The 12,567-nt window shown below is 36.5% G+C and overlaps 1 protein-coding gene across 1 annotated transcript in view; it reads left to right on the top strand.

Moving 5' to 3' along the window:
* The window catches only part of LOC149802814 (protein tweety homolog 1-B-like), a 119,941-nt gene that overhangs the window by 66,611 nt on the left and 40,763 nt on the right, over nucleotides 1-12,567 (top strand). The window contains exons 10-11 of the mRNA XM_089952253.1: nucleotides 1,812-1,951; nucleotides 6,967-7,068. Of these exons, the coding sequence (XP_089808379.1) occupies nucleotides 1,812-1,951; nucleotides 6,967-7,068 (242 nt within the window). The remainder of the gene's footprint in view (nucleotides 1-1,811; nucleotides 1,952-6,966; nucleotides 7,069-12,567) is intronic.

A 12,567-nucleotide genomic window follows, 5' to 3' on the forward strand; every position in this document is an offset into this window, starting at 1 on the left:
TCAGGTACAGTGGGGTGTATCATCAGTCAGGTACGGTGGTGTGTATCATCAGTCAGTTACGGTATGGTGTATCATCAGTCAGGTACAGTGGGGTATATCATCAGACCAGTATGGTGGTGTGTATCATCAGTCAGGTACGGTGGTTTGTATCATCAGTCAGTTATGGTATGGTGTATCATCAGTCATTTATGGTATGGTGTATCATCAGTCAGGTACAGTGGAGTGTAAGTCAGGTATGGTGTGGTGTATCATCAGTCAGGTACAGTGGGGTGTATCATCAGACAGGTACGGTGGGGTGTATCATCAGTCAGGTACAGTGGGGTGTATCATCAGTCAGGTACAGTGGGGTGTATCATCAGTCAGGTGTGGTGTGGTGTATCATCAGTCAGTTATGGTATGGTACATCATCAGTCAGGTACAGAGGGGTGTATCATCAGTCAGGTACAGTGGGGTGTATCATCAGACAGGTACAGTGGAGTGTATCATCATAAGCAAGACACTGCATTTCATTGAATGCAGTTTTAATTCTTACATCAAATATGGTATTCATATTCTGTCTCATTACCAAATTTAACTTGAGGTTTTTATTGGTTCCTTTTATGGTAAACATTGCAGTAGATACTTTTAAAATTCTTACTGTGTACTTTGTTTGGTCCCTCTTGTGGTAGACTTTGCAGTGTGGCTTTAGGTAGATACTTTTAAAGTTCTCACTGAGGACTTTGTTTGGTCCCTCTTGTGGTAGACTTTGCAGTTATGGCTTCAGGTAGATACTTTTAAAGTTCTCACTGAGGACTTTGTTTGGTCCCTCTTGTGGTAGACTTTGCAGTGTGGCTTTAGGTAGATATTTTTAAAGTTCTCACTGGGACTTTGTTTGGTCCCTCTTGTGGTAGACTTTGCAGTTGTGGCTTGAGGTAGATACTTTTAAAATTATCACTGATGACTTTGCTTGGTCCCTTTTGTGGTAGACTTTGCAGTTGTGGCTTGAGGTAGATACTTTTAAAATTATCACTGATGACTTTGCTTGGACCCTCTTGTGGGAGACTTTGCAGTGTGGCTTTAGGTAGATACTTTTAAAATTCTTACTGATGACTTTGTTTGGTCCCTCTTATTTTAGACCTTGCAGTGTGGCCTTAGGTACTTTTAAAGTTTTCACTGAGAACTTACTTTGTTTGGTTCCTCTTATGGTAGACTTTGCAATTGTGGCTTTAGATGTATACTTTTAATATTCTCACTGAAAGAGAAAGAATATGAACTGTATGCTTTTCCTTATATAGTCAAACCACTATGTAACAACCACATTGGAGACGAGCTGAATGTGGTCCTTATAAACATGTGTTCTTCATATAGTTAGGCATCTTTTTGGAAGAATGGATGGGAAAATGAAGGTGAAATCAATACAGTGATGGATAGAGATAGATTAGGAAATTGAAAATATATTAGATTATACTTCATGCAAAAAAAATGGCCAGATATGTATGCAGTACATCAAAAGCCATTGGGCAAAACAAAGTGGATATCACTGGCTTGAAGCAGGTGGTTGCTTGTATAAGTAAATTGTTTGGGACAGTTGGAGGGGAGGGTGACTGAAGCATGATGGTTACTATGAATAGGTTATTGGTTGGCCAGGTTTTGACTATTACTGTTTCTTTGAGATTCAATGCTTTCTTCATCATCTAATGCCGTCAATTCTGTATAGTAACAAAACTTGTTCTCACCATCAGAACAAACAGAAATTTGAATGCTTTTAAATTGTTACTCAAAATCTTACAGTCTTCATTCTGTGATCAGTAGATGATATCTATGTCTTACAGATAGAAAAACCAGTCCGCTATATCAGAGATCAGCTGAGTTACACACAGAGCAACATAACCAGTCTTAGTGATGCAGTCTTCTGTCAGCATATCCATGGGAACTACATCAAGGCTTTGAATGGAATCTGCAGTAGAGCCCTGTAAGTGGCCAATATCAGTTGCATCCATCTTGCTCACTTTATTCAAAAGATATGTGCTGTTGCTTTCATTTAATGTATCTGAAATTTTCATTTGACAATTAAAGCAACTCACTTTCTCCTTCAGATATATTCCCCAATCACATTATGTTAGGAATATTAGCCTGCTACCTTGCAAATCCAGTGCTACTAAATGATGAAAGTCCTCATATAGAAAAAGGGCAATCATATCCTAACATGGACCCTCCTAAATGAATATAATATCAGAGAAATATTTCCATATATAGGAGTTAAATGGTTGTTCACAAAGGAGATATCCTGCTTCCCCTTGAAAATATAATGGTTGTGCCAAGTCCACTGTGTGTTTTTGGTAGGTACATATTACAGCTGTACTGATGTAACTTCTTGCTGATTATGCCGATACCGCATATAACCAATTATTAACATTGTTGATACTGATTATGAGACCAATTTTTTTCATTATTATTTATTTTATAACAATAACTGGTTCAGGAACATAAACCTTTTAGTGTAATGCAAGCAGGTATTTTGCCGTGTCAGTTATAACAAGGTTGTTTATGCGGCAAGTGAATTTGAACTTCTATACAAAAAAAAAAGAAACCAGATAAGAAGTACATTGCTATTTATAGAAAACAACAATCACACAAACATAAAACTTGAAAAAGTTTAAATCTAATACTGATAAAACTTATGGTTTGTGAATTCAAGCTATAAATGAATGAAAATGTATTAAGCTAGTCTTTTAACTTACGTTCATTGTTGCAGGTAACCATTACTCAATTTCAATAAATGACTAAAAAATGTTAATAACGATAGCCCAATAATAATTAAAATAAATAATACGCATACTTTAAGACTATCATTAGAGGTCACTGAACGCTGGCTGCAGCTAATACTGAAAGCCTAGTTGAGGTAGGTTGTATTTAAGCAACAGTAACATTTCTCCCTTCTCGCCAAGTAACAATCCACGACAATCCGAAAAAATCTGGCCTGAGATACTAAACAGCTGCTCACCAGCTTGAAGCTGGTGCAGACGAATAGCGTCTAGCTAATTTGGCCATGTAGGGGAACTGAAACCTGTGAGCATCCCACCAGCTGTATGTCTTCTTCTCCTGGCAACAGAGGGCTGGCCTGATACATTTGAAGCATCACGTCAGTGGCATCATCCACATGAGTTGTTTCATTGACAGTATGGACAGGTTCATCACAGGCCACAGAAAACAAATCCCAGAGACGCGACATTGATGGTGCAGTGGTGTTTGTTTCAGTTTTTGTTGGTTGGGGGTTCCTCCTGCTTGTCAGCTGATGCAGCTGTGATGCATTCTGCCCTAAGCCATTCTTTGGATCTGGTCACAAGTAATTCTTTGCTGAATAGGTGATATTTGAATCGTCGATCCAAGATGGTGGCCAAGACAAGCTTCTAGTTGTTGGCAACGTCAGCAAAGCTTGTGTTCAGTGATGTCAACATATCATGGCGCATTGTCTTTGGACTCGTCGACTGCATTTACTTTGAAGTAATTCCAGACTAAACTTGAGTGTTTCAAGTTCAGCATTATGCATAGGCTTGTTAGTATATTTAATAGTGTACAATCGCTAATCAGTATTAATAATCCAACTGATTTTTGCTCTTGAAACAATGTTTTAAATCAAGTAAGTTACTAATCAGTACAGCTTTAGTACATATGTGATCACATTCTCATGGAAAAGGAATCAGTGCCAAAACAGGGTTTGTTTTGGATTTCAGTATTATGAACATGGCTCATCAGAATGTACTCATGATTCGCTATTTTTCTTTGAATAATATACCATAGCACTTTCAAATATTTGTAAGAGCCTGAAATCCCAGCTGGTGTTTTCCACTACATGCATTTTGCAATCATGTTTGGATTAAATTTGAGCCCCATAAACCGTAATTTTAATCAGGATCTTGTGGATGAAAAATGTGTTCCTACTGAGTGGAAATTCATGTTAGCAGTGTTCATATCGAGTAGATTAATTTTTGTATCATTGTATAAGAGTTAAGTAAGGGATTAGTTTTTGTATTGATCTATTTACTTGCAAAGTGGAGTAAACTGTAGATATGCAAATTAGTTGGTGTAGCATTTTCTGTTGTTTTTTGTTAAGAGGCCAGTTGAAAGTTTGTTTCATGTTTAACATATGTATATGGATAATAGAAATATCCACATTTGTACAGTAGAAATAACCACATATTGATAAAAGGAACACCCACATATTTACAATAGAGACACCCACACATGAATAGGAACATCCACAGATTTACAGTAGAGAGGGCACTTGTTAAAAACACTGTTCTGCTGGGTGCATACACCATGGGTTAGTGTGGAACAAAATAAATCAAAGAAACTTGGCTAGCATGCTGTACTTGATGCTATTCATGCTTTACCGAGTTATGACCTATGCTTTTTACTTGTATAGTTGTGTGAGAATACAGTATTTTCGATAATCTGGCCATGCTGTCACAAGACTACTCAAAAGTTTGAGTAATAAGTTTCACACCAGATCCAAAACTCTTAGTTGAAATATGCGAATGCAGCAATTTAATTGATCAGAACATTTTCAGGTTAGGTTCGGAATGAAGTAAAAAAAATTATGTCAAGGCACAATTATGCTACAGAATGGTCATATTATACCATTTTGCCACAGAATGGTCATATTATACCATTATGCCACAGAACGGTCATATTATACCATTATGCCACAGAATGGTCATTTTATACCATTATGATACAGAATGGTCATACAGTAGTCCCCCTCTTGAACGGCCCCCTGACCATTGGCAACCCGCTCCTTATGGCCAGAATCCGTTGGCACCAACGAGTTTGTGTTCAAAAGTACCCCTCACGAAAGGCCACCCGGCTAATACGACCAGCAGCCAGCATATTAGTGCAATAATATAAAATTTACCCTTCACAAGCGGCCGCATTTTATTTTAATATGTATCCAGAACCAGTATTGTATTCATAACATGTGTTAAGTAATCCAATTTCTGTTTCCCGATGTCAGGTTTTCGTTACTGAAAGAAGTGTTGACTAAAGTACATGTACCACTAAGGTTAATATTATATCATTTACGCCTCACGAGTTGCCACATTTATTCCATAAAGCCGAGAAAGACTCAAATTTTAATCCATACAAAAGGGTAAGTACATGTAATCCAATTAGCCTTACTGCTGTGTTATCATAAGATGTCCGGTTTAGTCACTCTGATAATTGTTAAGATTACAATTATTGAACAGTAGTAACAGCTGATAAGTGGCCGTATTGATGTACAGTACACAAGTCAGCAGGAAAATGGGTTGGTAGCCTTTATGGCTTCCCTTAGTAAGATGTTGAGCTTGTTCACTTTGATAATTAGTGGCTATTACTACTGACAATAATTGTCAAGATTACGAATCCAAACGGCCGCGAGGTCAAATCTGCATGATGTTAATGGTACATATCAAAGCTGTTTTGGCTTCTCTGACTTAGTGTAAAGAAATGTATAAAAACAATAGGATGCCAGACTGCGACTAACGAATCACGTGACAAGATCACTTCCTTTAAAAACACACGGTAATTTGTTTAGATGCATAAAAAATTGTTTTATCAGTATTGTAGTTGGCAATATGAATAACTTACTGCAAAAAGATCAACATGTCATCGAGGAAAAGAAAAATTCTCAGTTTAGAAGAGAAAGTGAAAGTAATTCAACTGACTGAGGGGGGGGGGTCGAGGATTCTTGCAGAAACCTGATGTCAGATAGACTCAGATAAACAGTATCGTGAAAGATAAGGAAACAATTCTGCAGAAGTGGGAAGGTGAAATGGATGGAGAAAGGAAGATTGTTTGAGCCAGGAGATGTTTGTATCATGATTTGAATACAAGAAAAAGCAACAATTTTGTCAGTTGAATTGGGATATGAAGACTTTACCACAAGTAATGGATGGTTGCACAGATTTCAAGTGCGACACAATATTAAGTGTTCTGTCCTTAGTGGAGAATCAGCTGATGTTAATAATGAAGTTGTCGAAGATTGGAACAAAAGACTAAATGATAAATGCAGGGGATATGACAGCAAGGATATTTTTAATTGTGACGAGACTGGTTTGTTTTTTAGACTGTTACCAACAAAGTGACAGATGATGTGATCTGTAACATAATTATAAAGACAGTTTTAAAACTATATCAATAGTTATTCATAACATTCTTTTGAAAATGATGAAACAGTTTGTTTTCCATTTATTTCACAACATGCATGTGATTTTTTAATGAAAATATTAAATGTTTTAGAATTGAATGTACTTGTGACTTTCTTCATATGGATTTACTATTCACAATGTCATCCCCCTCTAGAAAGGCCACCCTCATTATAAGGCCACTTCCCTGCCACAGTAGGGGTGGCCTTATAAGAGGGGGACTACTGTATTATACCATTATGCCACAGAATGGTCATATTAAACCATTGCGCCACAGAATGGTCATATTATGCCATTATGCCACAGAATGGTCATATTATACCATTATGCCACAGAATGGTCATATTATATCATTATGATACAGATTGGTCTTATTATACCATTATGCCACAGAATGGTCATATTATACCATTATGCCACAGAATGGTCATATTATACCATTATGCCACAGAATGGTCATATTATACCATTATGCCACAGAATGGTCATATTATACCATTATGATAGAGATTGGTCTTATTATACCATTATGCCACAGAATGGTCATATTATACCATTATGCCACAGAATGGTCATATTATACCATTATGCCACAGAATGGTCATATTATACCATTATGATAGAGATTGGTCTTATTATACCATTATGCCACAGAATGGTCATATTATACCATTATGCCACAGAATGGTCATATTATGCCATTATGCCACAGAATGGTCATATTATACCATTATGCCACAGAATGGTCATATTATACCATTATGCCACAGAATGGTCATATTATACTATATTCTAATTACAGAGTTGGTGTGTCTCTTATCCTTGTGGTGTTACCGATTATGGGAATTTGCCTCATTTTCATACAGTGCTTTGCCCCAAGAATATGGCTTCTTTTTGGTACAAGGTGAGTACAGACACACACGCACACATGCACACACACACACATTTTGCAGGGCTGATCACATTTTTTTCTTCCATTTGTCGATAACAACTAGTTTAGAAAAGCCTTTTCTCTTGTCCCAAAATTGTATTCACCAAGGGAAAAAAAATGTGCAACATTTATTTGTTCAAAGGGCTTGATTTTTTAGTTTTCCATTGTTACAGTGTCTTATATACATGTACACTTTTCTTGTTCCAGTACAATAGCATCAGTACTACCCTGAGCAAGAATAGAAAGCAATTTACTAGAATTTAGACCTTCCCTCACTTCTCACGGGATTTGATCAAATGACAGAACACCTCATGCTTTGTGTCTGATCTTGTAATTAACACCAAGTTCAACGCCGGTGTTCTTTATTGCACACATCATTTACATATCAGAAAATGGTTAATGTTAAAGAGAGCTCTAATTTTATTTTCAGTTCATATTACTTCCTTTGACCAAATACAATGATTGATTTTCCATTTTATGCCCATTTGGGATAGTTTGATTTACAGCAAAACAGCTTTCTTTTAGTCAGTTAATTGAAGCTATGGATAATTATCAACCCAATGTGCCTGAAAATTTCTGTTTCTTAATTGTGTCATGTTTGACATTGTTTGCTGCCTTATGCTGGCTTATATCTCATTGCAAAAATAGTTACCTCAGACCCAGTGGCAGCAATATGTTTTATCCCTCCATTTTTATGTGAATTTTCCTTCTCAAAATCTTTGCAATTACCTTCCTTGTGAAAAATTTAAGTTATTTCATCTACATAGTACAGATAACTTCACTTGACCTACTTCTAAGGTGGTCATATCATGCATTTTGTCATTTGAATATAAACCTAGACCCCTCCTTAATTAACATAATCACTTCACATCAAACCCAATATGGCATGTGGAAGTTGGCTTCTCTGTAATCAGTTAAAAATTAAAGAATCATTACTGTCATTGAATTGGGTGCCCGGATGGTCAAGTGTTCTCAAATGCTTGCTTTTACTGATCACTGCCATCTCACCTCTATCTGCATGGTTTCAAGTCTCAGGCTTGGCCAACATGTGTATGTGAGAAAGCTTGCCAGTTCATGTGGGTTGGTGGTTCTTACATGGATTTTCCCAGGTTCTGCTATGTGTAGCCTATAATTTGCCGAATAATGACATTTATACCAACAACAACAATAACTGTCATTTTAATCAGTTCATAAAGGATTCCAACACTAAAATGTCATGTAAGGAGCCTTCATTAATTTCATTGCATGGACTTGCTGGATTTAAGTCAAAGTTTGATCCACCCATGAGAATCTCAGTTGAATAAACACAGTACAACATGGTTGTTTAAAACACTACTAATTATTCATATGAGATTTCATTAAGAACACTGAGACTTTTCTTGGATGTAAGTCAGCACAGCAATTTACAACAAAATCATTCAGTTTGTTCACCAGAAATTTCTTAGCAATAATAAACCTTAATCTGTTTGCACCATATTGGCTGTTTGATTGACCATAGGAACAAACATGGAGTTGTAAATAAAAAAAGTTTCATGCATTTTGCAACTTCTCAGTCAAGCCTTATTTCATAAATAGCTGAGGTGGTCCAAATGACATTTGTTGGCATAAATTTGAGATATGTTTTGTCCGGGATTGACCTTCAAGTTGTGAATGACAATATTTGTATTGTTCAAAGTGTTTTAATTGACAGATCATTTGGTTTTAATTGATAGATCATTTGGTTTTAATCAACAGATCATTTTGTTGTTTTTTATTGACATATTATTTGGTTGTTTTAATTGACAGATCATTTGGTTGTTTAATTGACAGATCATTTGATTGTTTAGACCAAGATGCAGTCAAGTGACAGTAGACAGTGCACACATGCAGCAGTACTGTTGGGTGTGATATATCACATAATAAATGGATTGAAGATTACAGCCTTCATTATGCAGAGAGGGAATAAATGGCCAGATAAAGTCAAATAAAGTTATTAAAACTTGAAATTAAGCACTTGCATGACTTACGTTAAAAATATATTAAAGATCTTTTGTCCTGGATTGGAGCATTGAAAACGTTTACATGCTCCGGGCCCACAAGCTTTTGGCAGGGAGAACCAAAAAGTTTGGAGGTTGTTTAAAACAGATTATAATTAAAGCTGATTATTTAAAAATAAATTTGATTTTTGAAAACAATTGTTTTTCAGCTCTGTAATGGAACCAGAATGTAAGAATATCTAAAGTCTTTAGTTTTATGAATAAGTTCTTATCTTTCACAATTATGAGTTTATGATAAGTCTAATTAAAATCAGATCTTTTTTGCCAATTCTCACTTTTTACAAAGAGCCTTGTATCTTACGATAACCAAATGATCTGAGGAAATTTTCTCATGATAGGTTTTACATATAGGGCTTATTCGCTTACTTACTTAAAGACTTTGGCACATTTATTTTATAATGTGTTGTAAAAAGCAATGTTTTTTGGTTGCTGTTATAGGGGTTAACACCATTTTTCAGCACAAAATAGGTTATACATGGCGGCCAGTATGAACGGTGGAGGAAGAACCGGGGAAAACCCCTGAAAGAACCACCACCCATGAGAAGCTAATGGCAAGCTTTTTCACATACCCACATTGGCCAAGCCCAAGACTTGAACCCATGCAGACAGAGGTGAGATGGCAGTGATCCATAAAGGTAAGCACTTTAAAAACTACTTGGCCACTCAGGACCACCACCACCCCCAATTGTTTTTTGAAAATGTCTCTTCATGTTACTGGTGAAAAACATAAAGTAGCATCTAAACAGAGCTTATGGAGAATTTTTGTCAAAAACTGCCAAACTCCATTGGCAAATTTATTTAAAACCTATTTATTTTTCTGTTCATTTGTTCATTTTGTTTTTCATTTATTTGCTTGCCCATCATTCAGTAGCTTCTTTTATACTGATAAAATAGGACAAGATAGCTCATCATCAGTCAGTCTTACAATGGAAATTGCATTTTACATAAAAACAGCATCTGTCAACAAGACAAATACAGACATAATAGAAACATACTCAGACATGTTCACTAAGTATTCAAGTTCATAATTCTTGGTCCAATCATCTGTGCATACATAACCGTATTTTATATGTTGGTAATCCACTTTGTTCCCCATTTGTGTGAAGTGATGTGCATTAAGGATTCTGAGTTGGTGTTGATTATACTTCACTGGCACACTTGCAGATAAATACAACTGACCCACATTCCACTCATGTGTACAGTTATATTCTCACACAATTATGCCGAATTTTTCATGCATAATTCAGGAATGAATTCATCGTGTTCATTCTAGTTATGTGTATGTTTGATTTGGGTTTTTAATGTAACTTTAACAATTTTAGTCATATCACTATGATGTGTACAATGTGGCAGTTTATAGTGATGTGTAGCACTGGGGCATCATGCCGCAGACAGGTAGAACCATGTCCCACCCAGTCACATTATCCATATACCAAGCTGACCATTCCTAGTACCATTTTTATAAGTCTTTGGTATGACACGGTCAGGGTTCAAACCCATGATCTTCCGCATCTGAGATGGATGCTCTAACCACATAGGCCACCAGAACAATGTCATTCTAGTTAAGAAATAAAGTTGTCCTATTGGGTACACACATATATATTACCCAGTAAACAACAGTACCTGGGTGGTTATTCCCACTGATATTCAGCACAATGTCATACAGTAATTATCGTCAGTGGTATTATTCCCAATTTAATCCTTTCTTTAAATCATCTTGCCACATAAAACAACCCCACAGCAGATGATTATATACTAGCTCAGGGGGGTATTACAATATATGCTTGTTTTTAAATCGAGTCAAACACCAAACAACAATGATCATGATTTGCCATAGCTTAATGCACCTGCAGAATAGGGTCTATGCTGTTTGTTTTACTGTTTACTCATTGCAAACTGCACATACCCAGATCTGCTGGCACATTATGCTGTTTGGGGTTTTTAACTCAACTGTTAAGTGAGTATAAAGGTGTTACACCCATCAGCTTAAAAATGGATCTAATTACCAATGACGGGTGTGTGCTACATGTGTCCTAGGTATGAATGGGCTATGATTTTGCTGGGTTTCCTGGAGAATGAACCTGGCTAAACTCTGAATCATTGCACTTTGTTCAAGTTGATAATTGTGTCCCCCACTCACTACTATAAACTTTTTGTTTAAAGTTGCATTGATTTTTAAAAAAAACGTAAGCAGTTTTTATTTTCTGTTAGGCTGTGAATTAATGAATTTTCTGAAAGAAATAGTCTTTATAATTCAATGAAATGAAATACATGTATAATCATATTTTCTCATTGCCCATCAATAGACACTCTTAACGTTATGAACAACCAGTTTGAAGTTATTCTTTTGATGCTTGAAGTTATTCTTTGATGCTTGTCTACTTGAGTGGTAATTATGGCCGCTTCTCATTGAAGATGATCCAAGTTAAAATCCAGCAAGGTGCAGATTCTTTTTTTCTTTTCTTAATGTGCTATTTTACTTTGCATTGGGAAGGAGAATTGAGTTACTGTTTACATTTCTTTCCAGATATTCACAGAACACACTTTTTGACATTGCACAGGGTCCAGTAAGAAGTTTGCTCTGTCAGTCTGTTTGACATATTTCTAATCAATACATTTGACATAAAATACAAAGAAAATTTGCTTGCCATGATTGAATAATGGATATATTTCATCTTGTGGTTGAAAAACTTAAGTATTTTCACCCACAAGATGAAACACATTTATGTCCAATTGTGACTCATTTTAAGCAAATATTGTCTCCTTCTTCATAAGAACTAATGTCTGAATATGGTTTGTTATTTTTTATTTTTTTTTGATATAACATTTACAGTCCGATCCAGTGGCCTAAATGGTTAGAACCACTGCCTCGGATGTGGGAGGTTGCAGGTTTGAACCCTGGCCAAGTCATACCAAAGACATAAAAACGGTACTTGCAGCTGCCTCTCTTAGTGCTCAGCATTAAGAGTTTGGTGTTAGGACTGGTCAGCCTGTTGTTAGGATAATGTGACCGGTATGTAAGCAGCATGATGCACGAGTACTAGAGATTGTAGGGTTTAATGCCATTTTTCAACACACGATAGGCTATACATGGTGGCCAGTATTAATGGTGGAGGAAGAACCCGGGAAATCCCCAGAAAGAACCACCGACCCTTGAGAAGCTACTGGCAAGCTTTCTCATGTACTCACATTGGCCGAATCCGAGACTCGAACCTACACAGACAGAGGTGAGATGGCAGTGCTCCGTAACGGAGAGTGCTTTAGACCACTCAGCCACTCGGGGCCCCCTGATCTGATTTCAGTCAAACTTAGAATGTGGGCTTATATCATCAGAATTTCAGACAAGTTCAATAATGAGCAAGACCCATGCATATTAATGAGGTGATCTTGCACCAGATTAGTTGACCTTAATGCCACTCTGGAAACCATATTTCTG

The sequence above is a fragment of the Sinohyriopsis cumingii genome, chromosome 3 (genome assembly GCF_028554795.1).
Source record: "Sinohyriopsis cumingii isolate HCF-2022 chromosome 3, ASM2855479v2, whole genome shotgun sequence".
Taxonomy (NCBI): domain Eukaryota; kingdom Metazoa; phylum Mollusca; class Bivalvia; order Unionida; family Unionidae; genus Sinohyriopsis; species Sinohyriopsis cumingii.